This window comes from Protomyctophum parallelum (genome assembly GCF_964188405.1).
Source record: "Protomyctophum parallelum genome assembly, chromosome: 3".
NCBI classification, from domain to species: Eukaryota; Metazoa; Chordata; class Actinopteri; order Myctophiformes; family Myctophidae; genus Protomyctophum; species Protomyctophum parallelum.
Window position 1 is genome coordinate 7,950,061 of NC_139698.1, and position 23,479 is coordinate 7,973,539.

The 23,479-nt window shown below is 46.5% G+C and overlaps 1 protein-coding gene across 1 annotated transcript in view; it reads left to right on the forward strand.

The window, feature by feature from the left end:
- The first annotated feature begins 539 nt into the window (after positions 1-539).
- Positions 540-23,479, forward strand: part of tars2 (threonyl-tRNA synthetase 2, mitochondrial) — a 61,790-nt gene continuing 38,850 nt past the window's right edge. Inside the window, exons 1-13 of the mRNA XM_083761125.1 lie at positions 540-715; positions 2,240-2,412; positions 2,669-2,783; positions 3,324-3,445; positions 6,911-7,019; positions 8,409-8,473; positions 8,723-8,801; positions 10,064-10,210; positions 11,760-11,858; positions 16,337-16,506; positions 17,119-17,281; positions 19,660-19,797; positions 21,588-21,665. Of these exons, the coding sequence (XP_083617251.1) occupies positions 617-715; positions 2,240-2,412; positions 2,669-2,783; positions 3,324-3,445; positions 6,911-7,019; positions 8,409-8,473; positions 8,723-8,801; positions 10,064-10,210; positions 11,760-11,858; positions 16,337-16,506; positions 17,119-17,281; positions 19,660-19,797; positions 21,588-21,665 (1,557 nt within the window). The 5' untranslated portion in view covers positions 540-616. The remainder of the gene's footprint in view (positions 716-2,239; positions 2,413-2,668; positions 2,784-3,323; positions 3,446-6,910; positions 7,020-8,408; positions 8,474-8,722; positions 8,802-10,063; positions 10,211-11,759; positions 11,859-16,336; positions 16,507-17,118; positions 17,282-19,659; positions 19,798-21,587; positions 21,666-23,479) is intronic.

A 23,479-nucleotide genomic window follows, 5' to 3' on the forward strand; every position in this document is an offset into this window, starting at 1 on the left:
TTTTTTTCTCCTTCTAGTCAGTCTGTGTCTCTGAGGCGCAGTTCAGAAACCCGTCCACCAGTGACATCATCAAAGGGTATTCCAAGCTAATAGAAACTGCAGGCTTTTTATTCCTGAAAAGTTGCAATCGTTGAAAATAAAAGCCATTGTTCTCACGATAATACAATTTTTCTCGTTAAAAAAAGCCTAATGATAATGTCACTGGTGGATGGGTTTCTGAACTGCCCACAGCCCTCCTATGAGACACAGACTGAGTAGAAACAAATGGTGCCATTTTATCATGATCATTAGTGAGGACCTATTATATGAAGATGGGTTCAAAAGTGGTGAAGTGGTCCTTTAATCATGCGCAGCCACCATCCATCCATCCATGCAGACGATCTCCTGTCTGTGTCTATGTGCACGCGCACGCCTCCCAGAACGCGCACGCAGGGCGTCGAGTCCCGCCCCCCTTTCCCGCTGTGGTCCGACCAATGAGCGTCAGCAGCGTCGGGGTCACGTGAGAGTCACTGTGTCAGATGGTTCCGGTGTCATGGCGCGTCGCAGACAGTGAAGGAGACATCTCATAACTGATATGATGATGATGATGTTATGCTCTTATTATTGACGCTGTAGGATGGTCGCCATGGCTAACGGTCCCGCTAGGACGCTCGTGACCGTTCTGTTCACCTGTAAAGCGCACGGGACGCTGCGCGTGCACAGAGCCTACAGCCAGGTGACTCATCACATGCATATGCTGGCTTTTTCATCAGAGCCAGCGAGCTGCTGTTGTGATGATACAGTTAGACGTGTTTCTATTGCTTACTGTTGGCTGTGACCTGTGAATGTGTGACGTGTGTTTTTTACCGTAGTAAAGTAGGCCTACTGTGTGTGTGTGTGTGTGTGTGTGTGTGTGTGTGTGTGTGTGTGTGTGTGTGTGTGTGTGTGTGTGTGAGAGAGAGAGAGAGAGAGAGAGTGTATAATGTTAGTGCTTAATTAGCACAGATATTTGCATTTAGGTGTGTGCGTGCGTGTGTCTGTGAGAGAGAGAGACACATAGAAAGTGGATAATGTGAGACGGTAGCAGTATTATTTGTGAGAGAGGGAGTGTGTGTGAGAGAGAGAGATAATGTGAGTTGGTAGCACTTATTGTGAGAGGGTGTGTGTGTGTGTCAGTGTGTGAGTGAGAGAGAGAGACAGTGGATTATGTTTGCATGAGGACAGGCTTTTAGGCTGTGTGTGTGTGTGTGTGTGCATGCGTCTTCGACTGCGTGCGTGCATAACATTGGGGTTGTAAACGGAGACAGACATACATTATGGGATGTAAAGTGTCCACAGATGGTCATTGATGGAGACACACAGACCCTCCGTCCCCTCCTAGCAACTTTCTCTCTCTAGTTTTGTATATCGTTGCTTCCGGACAGTAACCTCTTATCGCCATATTTTTTACATTTTTGTGTTTTTTCATACATTAACGCCCTACTGCAATGGTTTTCAACCAGTGGTCCTTGAGGCGGTTCCAGGTGGTCCCCAGACGGTAAATGATGTAGAGTTGGTAACCAAATGGACCTTTATAGATCTTTAACTCTTGACAGAGCGTGACATGAAACCAAATGGGCTAAATGTCATCAAATGGTGGTCCGTCCGTGGCTCAAATGCAGAATAATTAATTAATGGGCCTTGAAATGAAGAGGGTTGAAAACAACTGCCCTATACTTGATTGACTAACTACAGTGTCACACAGAAGACGCAGTACAAGGCAAGCTCGAGTTCTGAGCCTGTAGATATTTGTGGACATATGAGGTTAATGTTTAGTTGATTAACGATGTGTGTGTTTATTTATTTTTTTGTTTTACTATAATGACTTGAATCAGGATGCTATTTTGACGGGGTGCCTACTTAGTAACTTTAGACTAGTCATTGGTTAGACATGGGTTAGGTTTAGGTGTGCTGCCCTGTGGGAGGTTAGGTCTCAATCCTCCACTCCCGTCCAATATCTCTCCTCTCCTCTCTCCAGTTGCAGGTGTCACAATTATTTCCAATCTTTTGTTTTTGTTTTAATATAATGACTTGGCCCAAATCAGGATGCTATTTTTGACAGCTCTCTCTCAATCCTCCACTCCTGTCCAATATGTCTCTCCTCTCCAGTTGCAGGTGTCTTCAATATGTCTCCTCTCCTCTCTCCAGTTGCAGGTGTCTTCAATATGTCTCCTTTCCTCTCCAGTTGCAGGTGTCTTCAATATGTCTCTCCTCTCTCCAGTTGCAGGTTTCTGACCGCCTGCGGCTCTTCGAGTCTCTCAGGGAGAAACAGCAGGCCGGCAAGACCAGAGGCGGAGCCACCGAGAGGCCCCTCAGCATCCGATTGGCCGATGGCAGGACGGTAAAAGGCCAAGCTGGTGTGACCACGCCCCTCCTCGTGGCGCAGAGCGCACGGTGAGAACTGATCTCTGAAAATAGCAGATCTACAAGCTCTGAGCTATGAGCTTGTAGATCTGCTATTTTTCACAATGCCAAAAGGGGTTCCCGCCCAGAATGCCTTATAAGGTGCGATCTTCACGGGTACAGAGCACATGCTGAACCTGCGACACAGTGTATGTGCTTGCAGCATACAGCTCATTGTGAAAATCATTTTTATTATAGTAGGTTCTATAGTGGTTCTAACAGTAGTTATTACACCTCTGGCCTGCAGGGTGAAAGGAGCGCTGGTGAGCAGAGTGAACGGCGAACTGTGTGGTCTCCTGCGCCCCCTAGAGGAAGACTGTGAACTGCAGCTTCTGGACTTCAACACAATCGAGGGCAAACAGGTATTTCATCGACAGCATCACCTCTACGTAGAAATGGAAATATATTCAGTTCAATTTATAATCAGTTCGACGGCTCATTGTTCCGATGTACAGTTGGTCTGACGGCGAACATTAAAATCAAGCTTAACCAGTCACTAAGTAGGGATAGGGTTAGGCTAATCACTAGCCTAAGATTTTCAACATGGAAATGATTATGCAAAAATAATTGCCATTATCTCAAAGAATTGCGATTAGGAGACTATGGGCTGTATTTTGCGTGTCTTAAGTACCAGGTCTTATTCCCTAACTTGAGTAAACTAAAGACCTGGAGGCGTGATCAATGCTCTTTGGCCACTCAGAATAGCCAAATGGCATTGATCACGCCTCCAGGTCTTTAGTTTACTCAAGTTAGGCAATAAGACCTGGTACTTAAGACACGCAAAATACAGCCCATACAGCCCTATGGGATAATTGTGACAGGCCTATTCTGAACTACCAGGTGGGTCGTGGAAAACGGGAGAGCTTAACTGGATGTGTGTGTGCTCTTGCTCTCCCGTCCAGGCGTTGTGGAGGACGGCGGGGTGCGTGCTGGGAGGCGTGCTGGAGGCGTCGCTGGGCGCCCAGCTGTGCAGAGAGGGAGTGACGGAGTTCGGTCTCTACTCTGACCATCTGCTGGACAACAGGTGACCGTGTGATCAGTGATCAGAATATAACGTCTAATGTTTGTTTTTGGATTTAGCCTTTTTCACCTTTTCTTTGTTTGGGGGGCGGGGGGGGGGGGTTGATGTCTTGACTATCACTGCGTGGATATTAGTCTCGTCCTTCTCAGTGTTGGGATGTTTTTTCCAAGGGGAGGGTACATACGTACAGATTCAAACTGACTACTGGATAGATCTACAACCAATCAGAGCCCGCTCTTTCAATGTACGTCAACAGGTGACAAGCCCGCCCCATATTTGCATACTGGGCCCTGGTTGGTTATAGCCTGGTTCCAGACGGAATCCTCCCACAACTGAGCAATCCCAAACCTAATCTTCATTGGGCAATTGTTTTTGCAATGGCAGATACGTGTAGCCACACAAGGCTATTTCGCAAGCAGCTGAAGGGGAAAAGGGTAGTTCATATTCTTTGCAGTACGTAGGGATTCATGGCCCGTGGACGCCATGTGTCTTTTTCCCAATACTTTCACCAGTGAGTGACGTCAGGTTAGCGAGTGCTCCGCTACTAGACCGTGAGACCAGAGACTCAAACGAACTTGAGTCACGAGAGTCACAACCGAGCAAGCTGAAGCGAGCGAGTTGCCGTGTCGAATGCTGTGAAGTTCGGGTGAGCCGACTCGGCACCCTCCGAGTTGCAACCCGGGCAGGAGCCTATGTCCTGTTTCTGTAGCCATGGGGCCCATAGGGCAGGAGCCTATGTCCTGTTTCTGTAGCCATGGGGCCCATAGGGCAGGAGCCTATGTCCTGTTTCTGTAGCCATGAGGCCCATAGGGCAGGAGCCTATCTCCTGTTTCTGTAGCCATGGGGCCCATAGGGCAGGAGCCTATGTCCTGTTTCTGTAGCCATGGGGCCCATAGGGCAGGAGCCTATGTCCTGTTTCTGTAGCCATGAGGCCCATAGGGCAGGAGCCTATGTCCTGTTTCTGTAGCCATGGGGCCCATAGGGCAGGAGCCTATGTCCTGTTTCTGTAGCCATGAGGCCCATAGGGCAGGAGCCTATGTCCTGTTTCTGTAGCCATGAGGCCCATAGGGCAGGAGCCTATGTCCTGTTTCTGTAGCCATGAGGCCCATAGGGCAGGAGCCTATGTCCTGTTTCTGTAGCCATGGGGCCCATAGGGCAGGAGCCTATGTCCTGTTTCTGTAGCCATGAGGCCCATAGGGCAGGAGCCTATCTCCTGTTTCTGTAGCCATGGGGCCCATAGGGCAGGAGCCTATGTCCTGTTTCTGTAGCCATGGGGCCCATAGGGCAGGAGCCTATGTCCTGTTTCTGTAGCCATGAGGCCCATAGGGCAGGAGCCTATGTCCTGTTTCTGTAGCCATGGGGCCCATAGGGCAGGAGCCTATGTCCTGTTTCTGTAGCCATGAGGCCCATAGGGCAGGAGCCTATGTCCTGTTTCTGTAGCCATGAGGCCCATAGGGCAGGAGCCTATGTCCTGTTTCTGTAGCCATGAGGCCCATAGGGCAGGAGCCTATGTCCTGTTTCTGTAGCCATGGGGCCCATAGGGCAGGAGCCTATGTCCTGTTTCTGTAGCCATGAGGCCCATAGGGGCAGGAGCCTATGTCCTGTTTCTGTAGCCATGAGGCCCATAGGGCAGGAGCCTATCTCCTGTTTCTGTAGCCATGGGGCCCATAGGGCAGGAGCCTATGTCCTGTTTCTGTAGCCATGAGGCCCATAGGGCAGGAGCCTATGTCCTGTTTCTGTAGCCATGGGGCCCATATAGGACAGGAGCCTATCTCCTGTTTCTGTAGCCATGGGGCCCATAGGGCAGGAGCCTATGTCCTGTTTCTGTAGCCATGAGGCCCATAGGGCAGGAGCCTATGTCCTGTTTCTGTAGCCATGAGGCCCATAGGGCAGGAGCCTATGTCCTGTTTCTGTAGCCATGGGGCCCATATAGGACAGGAGCCTATCTCCTGTTTCTGTAGCCATGGGGCCCATAGGGCAGGAGCCTATCTCCTGTTTCTGTAGCCATGAGGCCCATAGGGGCAGGAGCCTATCTCCTGTTTCTGTAGCCATGGGGCCCATAGGGCAGGAGCCTATGTCCTGTTTCTGTAGCGTGAGGCAGCTTGATGTACATGTACACCCCCTGGACATGACGCTAGTACTGTATGTCGCAGGGACTTTACCCTCAATCCAACCCTTGATGCTGAGTGTCAAGCAGGGAGGCACTGGGTCCCATTTTTAGAGTCTTTGGTATGACCCGGCCGGGGATCGAACCCCGACCTCCCCGTCTCAGGGTGGACACTCTGCTATAATAAAGTGTCGGGACGATTAGTTTTCATACAAATAATTAACGATTTGATTGTGTTTTTGGCATTAAACATTGGAACATATTATGAATACAAATGTAATGAATTACTGTTAGGCAAACGGTAACGGTAGATTTGCACAGGGCAGCTACCGTTAAATGAAAGAAATGTATAAACATGTTAAACTTCAAGTAGATCAGCTATTTCTGCTTTTAAAATGTAAGAAGACTTTTCAACATGGAAAACGATTATGAAAAATAATTGCGATTGTCTAAAAGAATTGCTATAAGACGATTATGTAATAATTGCGACTGGCCTCTCGCCAGGTTGTAAGTCCTCCTCTGCGTTCCCCTCATGGAACCCCCCTGCTCTCTGAAAGCGTTTTAAACGGACATTTAAACGGTTAGCAAGGAGTTTAATTGCAGCAGGCATCAATAAAATAAATGTTACACTATCAAATCCAAAATAATGACGCGATTTCAGTAAACAAACCTCCTGTTGAACTCAACAGTTGTGGTTTCTAAGCATGGAAATGCAGAGTTGTAAAAACAAAATTACCGCAACTCTCAATCATTGTTTTATAGCCGCGCCTGGAATGGAGCCCAAATCACCACGTTAACAATAACATCTCTATATTATCGTCACTGTCGAGAGGGAAACCTTGTATGTCCAAAACTGTTGCTTTTCAGGAAATTCTGAAAAACAACCTGTGATCCAAATTAATCCTATGTAGTTATTTAGTCACAAGGGCTTGTTTATGCTTTACGTCATTTTGTCAGAGATGGAAGCATACTTCACTGTTAGGTGATAAACCACACAGCTCTGTCTCTCTGGTGGAGTTGGAGGACAGATGTATTAACAGGGCGGCTGTGGCTCAGGAGGTAGAGCAGGTCGTCCAATGATCCATGGGTCGGTGGTTCGAATCCCAGCTCCTCCTGTCCACATGTCGAAGTGTCCTTGGGCAAGACTCTGAACCCTACATTGCCTCCAATGTGTCGGTCGGTGTGAGCTCGCTACCATTGGTGTGGGAAGTGAGGACGCTGGCGTCGACTGTTCGCCGCTTCACCTCCCAATGTATGAATGAATTAACCATTGTAAGCGCTTTGAGTAGGCACGTAGTGCATAGAAAAGCGCTATAAAATGCAATTCATTATTATTATTATTATGACATGTCTGTCCACAGCTCTGTCTCTCTGGTGGAGTTGGAGGACAGATGTAAGGAGGCTGCGTCTCTCAGACCTGTCCTCTCCACTCTGGAGCTCCAGACGGACGACGTCCAGCAACTGTTCCAGGTTAGTGACCACGACGAGAAGATCCACTTCCATTCCTTTACCACTGTCCCCGGTCCTAATGTAGGACAGTTGTTTCCCACACAGTGCATCGGGACCCATTCTAAAGCCCAGAACCACACCATTGGGTCGAGAGACGCAACAAAACGGTTTTGGAGTTCGTCGCAGCACTGTGATATGTTTTTTTTATGAAAATCTTCAATTTCAACAAAATAATCACAGATTCTTCATACATTTTAAACAATTCAAAAATGTTTTCAAAATAATTTCATGATTAAAATAAAGAGAATAAAAAGCTCCCGCACACTGTCTTCACTTACAGTGCAGCCGTTTTATTCAGAAGACAACGTTTGGGTCTAAACGACCTCCATCAGGTATCATGCCTGATGGAGGTCGTTTAGACTGAAACGTTGTCTTAAAACTTCTGCTATATAAGTGAAGACAGTGTGAGGGACTCTTTTCTTCTCTTGATTCGCATTTGGTTGGCGGCTCCTACGCACCTGTCCTTGTAGGTGTGCACAAGGCCTTTTCTCTACATAATAAAAATAAAAGATAATGTAATAATTTAGACCCAGAACTTGAGGCAAGTAAATTGACCCTATGGGAGCCAACCCAGGGCAAAGCCAGGAGGGGAAAGAAGCGTACCACCTATGTAGACATGCTGCGGCGCGACATCTTGGCTGACAACACTGCAGAGTTCAAGAACCTGATGTTGGATAGGAATTTGTGGAGGGCAGCGATCCAGGAATCCCGAGTTGGTGTTGGCTAGACCTCACTCTCGCAGCAGAATTTCAATGAATACATAAAAAAAAAGCCGATCTACAAGCTCACAACGCAGCCCGAAGCGACATGCTGTGAGCTTGTAGATCTGCTATTCTCACTATAGTTTGGGTCCCTGGGGCAAACGTCTAAATGTCTCCTTTGGGTTTCAAACACCGTATGAAACCCACACAGCGTAGAGTAGGATTAAACAAGCGAGACTGGAAGTGATGAAACTTCCCCCCAAAAATATGAGCGGACGAAATTGGAAGGGGAGCATTTAAACTGATGAACGATCTTGGTGGTTCTGTTGGTTTCTGTTTGACTGATGCAGTGTCATTTTTACGACAATACGAGCTTGTAGATCTGCTATTCTCACTATAGTTTGGGTCCCTGGGGCAAACAGTCTAAATGTCTCCTTTGGGTTTTAAACACCGTATGAAACCCACACAGCGTAGAGTAGGATTAGGATTAAACAAGCGAGACTGGAAGTGATGAAACTCCCCCCAAAAATATGAGCGGACGAAATTGGAAGGGGAGCATTTAAACTGATGAACGATCTTGGTGGTTCTGTTGGTTTCTGTTTGACTGATGGAGTGTCAGGCAGGCTGTGATGCTGTGATGTGTTTTTAGAGCAACAATCTGAGACTGCAGCTCATTGAAGAGCAGAGGACTGGGCCCAATGTGACGGTGTACAGGCAAGCACACACACACACACACACACACACACACACACACACACACACACACACACACACACACACAGGAATCCCGTGGCAGAGGTTAAAAACATCTCATATTATTAGTGGTTCACCCAAAAAAATTCTTATTTTCTTGGAGATTTGCACACACATTGTGCACATGTCTCTGAGCCATGTCATGCTTAGTGTGTGTGTGTGTGTGTGTGTGTGTGTGTGTGTGTGTGTGTGTGTGTGTGTGTTTTCTAGATGTGGAGACAGTGTAGGGGTGTGTAATGGACCTCTTCTTCCTCACACCGGCCTCATCAAGGTCTTCAAGATGTTACAGGTGTGTGTGCGGTTGGTCTCTGTGTCAAAACCACCTGTGTTTTGATAAGGTGCCTTTTTATAGGAAATGTAGAAACATTTTTGTCCCGATGCTGGTGGCAGAGTGCAGATACAGAGATGTGTGTGTGGGGAGGAATCAATTGGTAAACAATTTACGTCCTAAGCCAGTGGTTCCCAAAGTGTCCCTAAGGGGTCCTTGAGGGAGTTCCAGGCGGTACCCAGCTAAATGATAGTTTGGAACCAAATGGACCCTTATGGGTCTGTAACTCTGAGAGTGTACAAATGGAACCAAATAACAATTTGTACACTTTCAGAGTTAAATTAACATTGATTTTTCAATATAAATTGGGGTCCCAGAGATAGAAATGCCATTCAGGCCCAGGCGGTGGCGTAACCGTCTGGGCACCCGACTGGTAATCCAGTCGCAGTGTGCCGCGGGTTCGACTCCCGAGCCCGACACGGCCTTTACTGCATGTCTTCCCCCATCTCTCTCCCGTTTCCTGTCAGCCTACTGTCTGTCCCTTCAAAAACCAATAAAAGGCGTAAGACGCAAAAGAATATCTTAAAAAATTATAATAAATAAATGCCATTCAATGGGGGTCTGTGGACTAATGCATGTCAAACTGGGGGTCCTTGAAATTAAACGGGTTGAGAATCACTGCTAGAAGCCGTACAAATATTCTCTTATGGGGCTCCCTGGCATATCTTTTCAAATGGGGGGTCCGTGGGAAAATTAGTGTCAATTTGGGGGTCCTTGAGACATTAAAAGGTTTGGGAACCAATGTCCTAAGCGCTCTAAACACTCATTTTAACCCATTCTGACCGGGCACCCATTTTGGTGTCGGCATCATGTTATGCTTTAGCTATTTAAAAATAGCAGATCTACAAGCTCATATCGCGCCACCGAGTGGCGCGATACGAGCTTGTAGGTCTGCTATTTTTTGAAAAATCGAAGAACGACTGACATTTTTTTAATCTGATCTCAGGTCAGAATGGGTTGATCAGACCAGTGTGTGTCCAGTGGAAACCTCGTATGAATCTGATCTCAGGTCAGAATGGGATAAATAAAGAAATGACCCCCCCGTCCCACGAAGCACACTCACAGAAGCGCACACAGGCTTTGGACACACCGACTCAGTGGAGTTTGACACTTCCAGGCACCAAGGCCCTAATCAGCCAATCACAATCCTCGAGTGTACTACTGTTCATGGCGCCTGATTGATTGGTAGATAATAACCGTCTCGTCGACTCTCTCCCGTCCAGGTGTCTCCCGTGACCGTGGCCAATCAGCCGCAGACGCCGGGCGTCATGCGCATGCTGGGCGTGGCGTTTCCGGGCGAGCGGGAGAGGAAGGAGTGGGAGGAGCAGAAGGAGGAGGCGAGGAGGCGGGACCACAGACGCATCGGCACGGTGATGACATCATCATGACCTCATAGTAGACCCCCCCCCCCCCCCTTTAATCCATTTAGACCTTAGAACTGATTCTACAAAATGTCTTCTAAATCATGACAGTTTTCTGAAAACACCCATGTTTTCACTGGTTCTCAACATGACAAGAACCCCCAGAATTATCTGAATTTGGCTGCGTACTTCCATCTCAAAATGTTCTTCCAGGGAGCCCCCCCCCCCCTAGAAGCAAATAAAAGCATTCACTGTGAAAGAATATATATTCAAAGATTTACACACATTTTCATGATTTTTCCAAAAAATAGCAGCTCTGCAAGCTCGTAGCACGGCACTATGAGCTTGTATATCTGCTATTTTTCAACAGGTAAAGTTTAAAATAATGGTTAAAGTGGTTGCGGCCTCAGGACTAAATGGGTTCATGTTTGTTGGGGCAAATTATGATGTAATTCGTGCCAGCCAAGTCTAAGTACTTTGATGTTTGTTTTAAGGGGGTAGACAAGCTTAACTTTCAATAACATCTCTCTGTTTTTACCGTATGCGTCCCACTTGGCCCCCCTCGCAAAAATACAGACTTTTGTTTATGCAACATGATATTGTACATCTCTTATTTTCTGTGCATGGGTTTCATACAGTACGTGCCATCTCTAACCAACAACATCTCACTAATATAAATACATCTTGGAATAAGAGGGTATGCGTGTGACATCATCATACCTGGAAGTTATGCGGGAACGCCCACTGAAAAAACTACTTTCTAAGCCTTGACAGCACCATACATCCAAACAGAAAAGTCCTGTCTGGTTGCAATGTTAAACTCACCAACATTACAGCTGTACAAAAAGCTTGAATTATCCTCTTTCTATCTGCAAAGTCTTTGTTTAATAAAAATCACACACGTGTGAACTGAGTGGTGCAATTCCCCCCCCCCCCCCCCTCTCTCCCTCTCTCCCTCTCTCTCTCTTTCTCCCTCTCTCTCCCTCTCTCTCTCTCTCTCTCTCTCTCTCATTAGAGACACTACCCCTCTCACTGTTTCTGGAGCCCCCTACTGCTATTATTAAGTCACATACTCGTGCTCACACAGACACACACACAAACAGGTACGAGGACATTGCAAGCTGGTTGTAGGAGTGGTTGCACCACTCAAAAATCCACCATAGAAACATTATGAGCTACTTTCTGTCAAGAAATGCCCTGCATTTGATTATTGTTCTAAGTGTCAGAGTTTGGAAGTGCTTGTTTTCAATAACACAACATTTTGCTGCCCCATCATTATGTGACATTTAGAAACAGGTGGTACGGCAGGACGGTTGAGTGATTTCCAACGAGCGCTTCCAAACTCCAACACTCCATCCGTGCTGCTCAATGTTTTGCCACTCAGTCTAGATGAGGGGGGCGTGTCCTGAAAATCATGCATGTGCATACTCTCTATTCTATTGTATTTCATTTTTCACACATCTACACAGCTATCAATGAGAACATCAACATGCCCCCCAACGTGTGTGTGTGTGTGTGTGTGTGGTATTGCTTACTGTTTTTGTTCTGTTTTTTTTAGGACCAGGAGCTGTTCTTCTTTAACGACGTCAGTCCTGGAAGCTGCTTCTTCCTGCCCAAAGGAGCTCACATTTACAACGCACTGATGGACATGATGAAGGTGCACACACACACACACACACACACACACACACACACACACACACACACACACACACACACACACACACACACACACATACATCAAGGAACACACATGGTCGTTCAGTCTGTCTGTGTCTCTCTCTCTTCATCTCTCTAATTCAATTCAACAAGCTTTATTGCCATGACATTTGACAAGTAAGAGAGAGCCCTCTCAGACACAGCCCTCTGTGTCTGAGTGTCAGACATACGTAGCTGCTGTGACTCACAGAAGGCTTAAGGCTAATGAAGATCTAATAAATAAATCTAATCTCTCTCTCTCTCTCTATGTCTCTCTATGTCTCTCTCTCTCTCTCTCTCTCTCTCTCTCTCTCTCTCTCTCTCTATATATATGTCTCTCTCTGTCTGTCTCTCTCTCTCTCTCTCTCTCTCTCTCTCTCTCTCTCTCTCTCTCTCTCTCTCTCTCTCTCTCTCTCTATGTCTCTCTCTCTCTCTATATATATATATGTCTCTCTCTCACCATAGCATCCGATTTTGGGCATTTCATTTTAGGCAGACATTTTCAAAGACGGCAACAACAATAGCCGATCTACAAGTTCACAACTCATAGTAGTATTTGAGGGGCCCCTCCATCCATCCAATGCCCAGCTTGGTCACCAGTGATGTCATGTGGGTGGGTGTGGTCAAATGACAAGTGGTCATCATCATGATAAAAAATGTGCGCCTCACTTCACACGTTTGTTTTGTTTTTGTATATAGTGGTACACTTTTAATCACATTCTGACCTGAGATCAGATTCATACGAGGTTTCCACTGGACACACACTGGTCTGATTATAACCCATTCTGACCTGAGATCAGATTCTAAAAATGTCAGTCGTTCTTCGATTTTTTTCAAAAATAGCAGACCTACAAGCTCGTATCGCGCCACTCGGTGGCGCGATATGAGCTTGTAGATCTGCTATTTTTAAATAGCTAAAGCATAACATGATGCCGACACCAAAATGGGTACCCGTTCAGAATGGGTTAAATCACATGAGCCATATTAGCAGCCCAATTTCGGACATGACTTGTCCAAAGAAAACAAAATGGCCGTCGCAGCAAAAGTGGACTGAGGAAAGAAATCTCTTTGCATGGAAGTGGATAGGAGGCACTTTTTGCGACCGCATGGGATCTTGTGCCTCTGCACTGGGAGTCGAATGATCTGATGATGAAAACCATATGTTTCTAATGTCGGTGGTTCTCAGCCTGTCAAGGACCCCCAGAATTATCTGTATTTAGCCGCCGACCCCCCCCCCCATCTGAAAATAGCCAGGCACTTCCCAGAAGCAAAGATATTTGTTAAAAAAACGTTCGCTCTGAAATATTCAAAGATTTGCGCCACGTTTTAACGATTAAAAAAAAAATCTAGCAGATCTACAAGCTGGTGCCGCGCTACAAGCTTGTGGATGGGGTGCTATTTTTCAACAGCTAAAGTATGACGTAATGCTCAGATTACATCTACACCAGAACATATTAAGCTTTCATTAAATTTCCTACAGCGTTTGTTTTCCTCCCCTCCATTATATCATCTGTCCATCTCTTATCCTACATCTCTGCAGACCTCTAGGAAGGATAAAACATGGAGGCAGCTGGTGTATGTTTAGTCAAACACTTAAGCCCACACACGTGTGCGCGCGCGCGTGTGTGTGTGTGTGTGTGTGTGTGTGTGTGTGTGTGTGTGTGTGTGTGTGTGTGTGTGTGTGTGTGTGTGTGTGTGTGTGTGTGTGTGTGTGTGTGTGTGTGTGTGTGTGTGGTATACTGTATGACTATGGTAAAGAGAAAAGCACACTAGGGCATTAAGCAACTAGTCGACTAGTTTACTAGTCTAGTTTACTAGACTAGTTTACTAGTCGACTGAGCGTGTGTGTGTGTGTGTGTGTTTACTAGTCAACTAGTAAAATCCACTAGTCGACCTTGTTGGTACTAGTTGAGTAGTTGATGAGAAAAAAAAGTTTATTTTTTTATTTCCCCCCCCCCCCCCCCCGATTTTGTAGGCCTCAAAATCAGGTAGATCATAGTTATAGTCACCAATGTACACAGTTTTTGTATAACATAAAATTCAACTTTTTCAATTTCTTTTGTGTTTTTGGGGCTCCCATATGTGTTTCCAATCCCCACAAATAACCAATTTTGAACAGTCAGGCTTTCATATCATATGGGTGTTTTAATGGAAATTGCTCTCAGGAACAGCTCAACTGATTTTGGCCTCATCGTGATGTCATCAATGTCACCCTACTTATATAATTCCTCCTCTTCTTCAGTCTTCAAAGTGGAAATTTGCATTTCCACTTTGTTTACAATGTCCACCATTGTTGATTTTCCAAGCTGGCATGGAATGGAAACAAGCCTGGGTTTATCTAGCATCAGTATTATAAAGACTCAAATATTTAATAATCTGCATATCAGACAATATGATATTAAATATTAAAAGCAGTTTTAAAATGCATGTTATTTGCGCTTTAAAATACATACACATTACATAATAGTAGACAACTAGTAAACTAGTCGACTAGTAAAAATGACTAGAAGTGAATGCCCTAAAGCACACCCGTGTGAACTGAGCGGTCCCGACAATACTTTTCTTGTGATAGTTACTGTACTGTACGGTGCTGTGTACTCTACTGTACTGTACGGTGCTGTGTACTCTACTGTACTGTACGGTACAGTTTCATTGTTGTAGTCGTAGTGCTCTGTGTGGATGGTTCTTTAGGCTGCTCAACAGTGCCACCTTATTTGTGTTTTTAAATTGACTTTAAATGGTAAATGGTGCATTTATATAGCGCCTTTATCCAAGGCGCTTTACAGAGATTGTGCATTACATTCACCCATTCACACACTAGGGCTGACCTTCGATTACGTTTTTGATGATCGACGCTTCGATAAAAATTTGTTTCGATCTTCGACGCTTCGAAACCCAACGGGGGGGGGGGGGGTGCGATGCGAGGTGCGCGATGCGAGGTGCGCGATGCGAGGCGCGCACCTTAAACAATAGCGGAGAGAAAGGCTTGGATTGGTCTCATTTATTTAAAACGATTAGCATTGAAGCAACAACTGTTGCAGCCTTCATGAAAGCAGTGACGCACAAATAATTAGGCTTAATAAAACAGCCGACCGTAACAAGTCAACTGCCTGACGCAGGCATTACCTCTCAAAAAAAAATATATATATCCAGAAAATGTAGGGATTTAGCTTCTCTTCCGATTGAAACAAAGATGTGAAAACACCAAAAAAAGCACCAGTCCTGGAGCTCCAGGCGTGCTAATTTGCGCCGCGGTCTACGCCGCTCTCAGACCCTTCCGACGAGGCTCTTTCTTGGTGTAGAAAAGTGTGGATGACCGCGGCTCAAATTAGCGCGCCTGGAGCCCAGGAGGTCAGGGCTTTTCCCCCTGTCCCATGCGTGAAATTCCGACGCGGATTTTTCGCCCGGCCATCCCGTATGTGATACGCCAATTTCTTGTCACATAGTTGACACTGTACACCACTTGTTCTTTGTTCTCCTTGCATATTCTAAAATGCAACCACACTTTAGATTTCTTTTGTGGCGGCATGACTGCAGGCTGCTGTGTGACTGTGTTGACTTCCTTGTTGTTCGGGGAGAGGGGAGGAGGCGTTGCGGTGCTGCGAGGCGCGAGCATGGCTCGCGGACCAAATGGGGCCGTCTCGCGGACCAAAAGCGGCCGCTTTTTTTTTAATGACTATTCGATTCAAAATTTAAAAATCGATTCCTGTGCGTATCGATTGAACATCGATTAATCGATTTTTTTGGGTCAGCCCTATCACACACACATTCATACACCGATGACAGAGGAAACCATGCAAGGCACCAACTAGCACATCGGGAGCAATTAGGGGTTCAGTGTCTTGCTCAAGGACACTTCGACAGTAACTCTGGGGGAGCCCGGGTTCGAACTGGCAACCTTACGGTTACCATCCAGGCACTCTACCCCTGAGCCACCGCCGCCCTTTAAATTGTATTCTCATCAGTCTCTATTTTCCCTAGCCTGGGGGGTCCACCTATGCTTTCTCTGGCATAGGCAGCTCCCATAGGCAGGATCCGCTGGGAGAATCTATAGACACAGCTGCGCAACATGAGACGAATTAATTAGAGCGACAGAGAGAGACAGAGAGGAGTGTGTGTGTGTGTACGTGTGTGTGTGTGTGTGTGTGTACGTCAATTTAACAAAGGTGCAGACGATCATAAATCAGAGTGATGGACGTTTGCACTACTCTATGCCGAATTGAAGTGGACTCGGACCCAGACTCTTTCTTTCTCTCCCTGGAAATAAAAACATCTGGGATTCCGAGGCTACTCTTTTTTTCCTGACGATGGTTTAATGCAACTGACTTCATATCATCCAATAGTCTAATAATGTGTCAAATGCATGTAATCAATCAGTCTGTCTCTCTCTCTCTCTCTCTCTCTCTCTCTCTCTCTCTCTCTTCTCTTCTCTTCCAGAGCGAGTATAAGAGGCGGGGCTTCCAGGAGGTCGTGACCCCCACCCTGTACAACAAGACGCTGTGGGAGCGTTCAGGTCACTGGGAGCATTACTGTGACCACATGTTCACTGTGGGGGGGCAGGACTCCCAGACGTACGCCCTGAAGCCCATGAACTGCCCTGCTCACTGGTACGCACCTGGTACACACACACACACACACACACATACACACACACACACATACACACACACACACACACACACGCCCTGAAGCCCATGAACTGTCCTGCTCACTGGTACGCACCTGGTACACACACACACACACACACACACACACACACACACACACACACACACACACACACACACAAACACACACACACACACACACACACACATACGCCCTGAAGCCCCATGAACTGTCCTGCTCACTGGTATGCACCTGGTACACACACACACACACACACACACATACGCCCTGAAGCCCCATGAACTGTCCTGCTCACTGGTACGCACCTGGTACACACACACACACACACACACACACATACACACACACACACACACACACACACACACACACACACACACACACACATATTCTCTGAAGCCTATGAACTGTCCTGCTCACTGGTACTCTCACACACGCACACACACACTTGTGTGTCGCTTGGGTAACATCTCGGAACAACTCGGGACACGCGCGCACAGACACACACACAAAGGCATGTAAAAACATTACCTACCTTCAAATAAGTTGTTGCTAGTAATTTGTGTGTGTGTGCGCGTGTGTGTGTGCAGTGTCATGTTCGAGCAGAGCGTGAGGTCGTGGAGGGAGCTTCCTCTCCGCTGGGCAGACTTCGGCGTTCTCCACAGGAACGAGCACTCCGGAGCGCTGACCGGCCTCACGCGGGTCCGCCGGTTCTGCCAGGACGACGCGCACATCTTCTGCACGCCAGAGCAGGTACCGCACGCTCACCCTGGTGACCCACCCTGTGTAATGTAGTGAATGAAGGCCTCCCCAGCTGATAAAAGGGTTTTATCTACGGGACCCCGACCTATCGAACGGCCAAATGTTTATGTGCGTACTGGTCTCTAGTACAGTGGTTGTGGAACCTTTTGTGCTCAAGGCGCACCAATGGGCAAGTTAAAATGTCATGCTACCGACGCAAGCCTCGACACGTTAGCTTGTAGATCGGCTCTTCTTTTTTTTGGCGGATGACACCGCCGTACTACAGAAATATAAGTTATGGTATAGAGCTGCGACTCATAGAATGTGCACTTTCTTATATCGGAGCCTTGTCTTTATCATGACAGGTCTGTTGTCGCAAAGGGTGCTAAAAAAACTGCATTTCACAATCGCAACTTGCACTCATGCACTGTGCTATTTTCAGTAGCAAATGCGAGTACCAGTGCCAGCGGTCCCCGGCCACAGGTTGGGCCCCGCTGCCGTAGTAGAGGCCCTGCCAGCGGCCCCGGCCCACAGGTTGGGCCCCGCTGCCGTAGTAGAGGCCCTGCCAGAGGTCCCCGGCCCACAGGTTGGGCCCCGCTGCCGTAGTAGAGGCCCTGCCAGAGGTCCCCGGCCCACAGGTTGGGCCCCGCTGCCCTGCAGCGGTCCCGGCCCACAGGTTGGGCACCGTTGCCGTAGTAGAGGCTCGACAACACTGTTTCTGTCTTTAGAAAAGGGAGAATTACTGTGGCCACAACAAAAGCCTCACCTGGATATAAATAAAGTTGGTTGGTAATATAAAATAATTTAGGAAGGAAGGAAGCTACCGTTTATAACATTAACCTTTGTTACACACACGTGAGACGTAAATACACACGCACGCATGCACACACACACACACACACACACACACACACACACACACACACACAATGTTGTTGCTGCTACAACAACTTCTCCTCATACTCATTTCGAGCAGTGGTTCTCAACCAGTGGTCCTTGGGGGGGGTTCCAGGTAGTCCCTGCTAAATGACAGAGTTATTTTCATATTTTCAAACGGTGGTCGGTGGCCAGTACATATCATGTTTGGGGTCTTTTTACATTTAAATATTGCGCACCATCACTGATACAGAAACATGAGGTTTTTCAGAAAATCATCATTTAGAAGACTTTTGTTAAATGTTCGACGTCGGGCCTAAATGGGTTAAAGTGCGATTCATAACATGGTGTGTAGTTGTGTATAGCGACCATAATGTGTGGTTGTCACACCTGGCCTTGTGTCAGCCAGGGCACAGCGGTGTGGGAAGTCCCCGTGGCGGCACTATAATGGTTGTCCTGTGTCGTCCTGTTAGCCTGAGTCACATGAGGCCTTGATGCGTTTAACCTTTGTGGGTGCCTGTTAGGCTGTGGTGGAAAAACTTACTCCGTTTGTTCACTTAACACATCGTATGCCCCAGACGTCTTTATAATCCCTGTGGTGCCCAAGACGTCTGGGGACGTCTTTGGAATGTCTCATTTAAAAGTTTTCAAATGTATAATTTCACCCTGTCTGGTCCATCCACAGTGTTATTATTCTTGTGTCCAGTAGGGGGCACTCAATCAGAGAGAGTGAAATACTGTATGTTTCTTGAGGAAGGAAAGGAAAGGAATGGATGCAAACAGGTTCAAAGGTCGTTTGTTTAAGGAGCAAACACCATATTATGGAGATGTGAATATCAGTGCAGTACATTCTCAACATGTGTGCATAAAGGAATACAATACAATGCACCACAGACCACCTACCCATCCATTCTACAATGTCTTCTAAATCCTGACAGTTTTCTGAAAACCCATGTTTCTATGTCAGTGGTTCTCAAAATATGCCATGTCAAGGACCTCCAAAAATACATGTAATTGGCCGCTGACCCCCATCTGAAAATATGTTGTTGTTCCTCTAATTTTGAATACGCATGTGAAAAGTTGTCAAAAATAGGTGTGCAGACCAGACTCTATTTTGTGATCCCTCTAATGAGTTTTAAAAGGATTGCCATGGACAGCACACTTAGCAGTAATTGCTCCTGCTTTGATGTTGTAAGGCATACTGGCCAATTAAAAAATTAGCTTTTGCCTTTTATAAGTTTTATATTTGGTCATTCTGTAGTCTTCGCGTAGCCAGACAACTATTCCACAATCTCCAAAAGCTATATAGCAGTGGTTCCCGTAAAAGTGGGGTCCGGGGACCCCCAGGGGTACCCCAGGGAGTCCCAGGGGGTCCCCAGCTAAAGGATAGTTTGTACACTACTCCGAGTTAAAATAACATTGATTTTACAATATTAATTGGGGGTTCCAGAGATAGAAATGCCATTAAATGGGGGTCGGTAGACTAAGCATAAGTTTTCTGTGTGCACACTCAGCTAGCAGAGGAGATGTCCGGCTGTCTGGACTTTGTGCGGAGCGTCTATCAGACCTTTGGGTTCTCCTTCCACTGTCTGCTGTCCACCCGCCCCTCACCCTGCCTGGGAGAGGAGGAGCTGTGGAACACCGCCGAACAGGTAACTACGCACCGCCTACACCAGTGGTTCACCAACCTTCTCATGCCAAGGACCCCCACATTGACACTAATTAGCCCACGGATCTAACATGGAAGTGGATGGGAGGCGAGTTTTATCATAGATGTGAAAAGAAATGATGCCTCATTGTCCGCTGCAGTTCATTTGGAGCCCGAGTAATCTAGTAAGAGATTCAGCGACACTAGCGCTGACTCCCGTTGTAACAATGGAATGCGGAAGTGCTCATTCTATCTCAATGGGATAGTTCCAGCTATAGGAGTAATGTTTGGAACTATAGCCCATAGGGCCACCCGCTCTGCGGCGATATCAAAGCGTGTCGCTACTCTACACTCTGATTGAGCGATGTGTCTCCATCGTGGGCGGAAGTGAAGCAGGAAGTGCACTGGAAGGCACGCGTCACTGTGACGACTGGCCCAATCCAAGGGAGCTTCATTGGCATGAGAAAAAACAATGATTGAACAGTGAATCATTAGGTTAGCCAAGAGCGCCATCTAGAAGCAGAAAGTGGTGAATGTGGTCCATGGCAGTGAGGACCTTTTTAAGGTCATAGAGGTTTTAGGAAACAGAGCGCCAGTGTGGGGGGAGGAGGGGGGGGCTCCTTCTCCTCCTCCTCGCACACCGTTTGACAAATCACAGGTTGGGACGCGGCCTAACAAAACCTTCCAGCCGTGAGCTTTGTTTTTGCTTCAATCCCTGTGTGTAAACTCACGCTCACACACACACGCGTGCACACACACACACACACACACACTTTTACACAGTGCATTAATTAATGCTCCTGGTCATGACATGAAGCACAATAGCAAAATGTGTTGCGCAATATAGTCATGAAGCGTTAAAGGAACACACACACTCACACATGATTGAATGCACATATAGGTATTTTAGAGTGCCCTCAGGCCAGCTGGGATTGATTGAATTGGGGTCAGTGTGAAGGTGGTGGTGTCAGAATGAATGATTCATTCTTCTCTCTCTCTCTCTCTGTCTCTCTTTGTCTCTCTCTCTCTCTCTCTCTCTTTGTCTGTCTGTCTGTCTCTCTGTCTTTGTATGTCTGTCTGTCTGTGTCTCTCTCTCTCTCTGTCTTTCTCTGTCTCTCTGTCTGTCTGTCTGTCTGTCTGTCTGTCTGTCTGTCTGTCTGTGTCTCTCTCTCTCTCTCTGTCTTTCTCTGTCTCTCTGTCTGTCTGTCTGTCTGTCTGTCTGACTGACTATCTCTATCTCTCTGTCGCTCTCTCTCTCTGTCTCTCTCTCTGTCTGTCTCTATGTCTGTCTCTCTCTTTGTCTGTCTCTGTGTATTGGATGTATTTGTATGTAAAGGATTGTTTTAGGTGGAGGTATAGAACTTTAGAAAGGCCTAACCAGGGACTGGCGTTGCAAATTAGCCTTGGCTACAAACCCATATACATTGCAACGGTTTCATGTTTTTACAACTTGATACATTGTTTTTTGTATTGTCCCTGTTAAATAAACGTATAAATAAATAAAAATGTCTCTCTCTCTCTCTCTCTCTCTCTCTCTCTCTCTCTCTCTCTCTCTCTCTCTCTGTCTCTGTCTCTGTCTCTGTCTCTGTCTCTGTCTCTGTCTCTGTCTCTGTCTCTGTCTCTGTCTCTGTCTCTGTCTCTGTCTCTGTCTCTCTCTCTCTCTCTCTGTCTCTGTCTCTGTCTCTCTCTCTGTCTCTGTCTCTGTCTCTGTCTCTGTCTCTCTCTCTCTCTCTCTCTCTCTCTCTCTCTGTCTCTGTCTCTCTCTGTCTCTCTCTCTCTCTCCCCCCTGAGCAGCAGTTACAGAGCAGTCTGGAGGCGTTTGGTGAACACTGGGAGGTGAATCCAGGAGACGGAGCCTTCTACGGGCCAAAGGTCAGTGTGGGGGGCGGAGCCTCAAAAGGCAAACGGCACCCTGAGGTTGTGACGTTGACAGTTGATTGGTTTAGGGGAAAATGAACTTTTGGCCTCCTCGCAGACGGGCGCTGTGATCATCGGCACACATTAGAGCAGCCGTGGCATCAAAGTTACAGAGGACAATATAAATCTTGAACCACACGCCCCCAAACACAGCTGGTCATTGGCCAACATTATATAACAGTGGCCCAACCCTTTTTCACATCCAGGTCCATGATTTATCCCATTCTGAACGGGCACCCATTTTGGTGTTAGCATCATGTTATGCTTTAGCTATTGAAAAATAGCAGATCTACAAGCTCATATCGCGCCACCGAGTGGCGCGATATGAGCTTGTAGGTCTGCTATTTTTGAAAAATCGAAGAACTGACATAGAAACATAGCTTTTTCAGAAAACTGTCAGGATTTAGAAGACGTTTATAGAATCTGATCTCAGGTCAGAATGGGTTATTTGAGCCACGGACGGACCTCCATCTGACCAGATTTAGCCTCTCAGACCCCCCTCCATAGGAGAGATAACGGGCAAATGTTGATCAAAATAACAATTCTTCTGTAGACGTATTAACGCTTCCAGTGTGCCGGAATGTTTCAAAAATCAAGTCACTGGAGTGCCCAGCTATAGAGGCAGACTTTACTCCTTTATAACTCCAGCACTGTGTTGCTGTCACATCTGAGTTCTCTCTAAAAAGCGTTTATTCTCCAAAACGAGATGCTTTTGGTTAAGACGGAACATCACGTTCTGATCAAAACCATGGAGAGAGAGACGTAGATTTAACGAGAATAGACAGTTTTGTTGGGCCGTAAACAAGGTGGTGAACGGCTGCAGCGCATGCTGAGTGAAACATGGCGCTGAGCGCTCAGCGCTGCACAACGCATTCAGAGGTTAAGCCATTCTGGGCAGGAACCCCTTTTGGTGTTTTAACCCATTCTGACCTGAGATCAGATTCATACGAGGTTTCCACTGGACACACACTGGTCTGATTAACCCATTCTGACCTGAGATCAGATTAAAAAAAATGTCAGTCATTCTTCGATTTTTCAAAAATAGCAGACCTACAAGCTCTTAGCGCGCCACTTGGTGGCGCGCTATGAGCTTGTAGATCTGCTATTTTTCAATAGCTGAAGCACAACGTGATGCTAACACCAGAATGGGTTAAACATGTTATAATCTAGCTATTGAAAAATAGCAGATCTACAAGCTCATAGTCTGCAAAGCTTTCAATATATTCTTTCAGTGACAACGTTTTTAACTCAAATCTTTGCTTCTGGGGGGTCCCTGGAACAACATAATTTCCGATGGGAGTCGACGGCCAATTACATATATTTTTGGGGGTCCTTGACATGAGACAGTTTGAGAACCACGGCTATAGAAACATGAGGTTTTTCAGAAAATTAAAAAGTTAAGATCTTTTTTTTTTTTCGACGTCGGGCCTAAATGGGTTAACATACAGTAGGGTGCATTTTGCATCCCAAAACGCAGTTTATTGAGGGATTCAATAAATCAACGACCTCTGCATCCACGGGATGCACTACTGTACTACTGTACTGTTTTTTTATTCTAGTTTATTTTGATAGCTTTAGTTATAATAATCATTTCTTCTTCTGTTTTCTACATGAATATAAGCACATTATGAAATGGGAGTTAAATGCTGCAATTTGAAAAGATCGCAAAATATGACTGCTAACGTCGTTGAAGTGTGACTCATAAAATGTCCCTGGGACTCATCTGAAAGACCATCCCTGAATCCCGGGACTCATTACATTGAAAACCT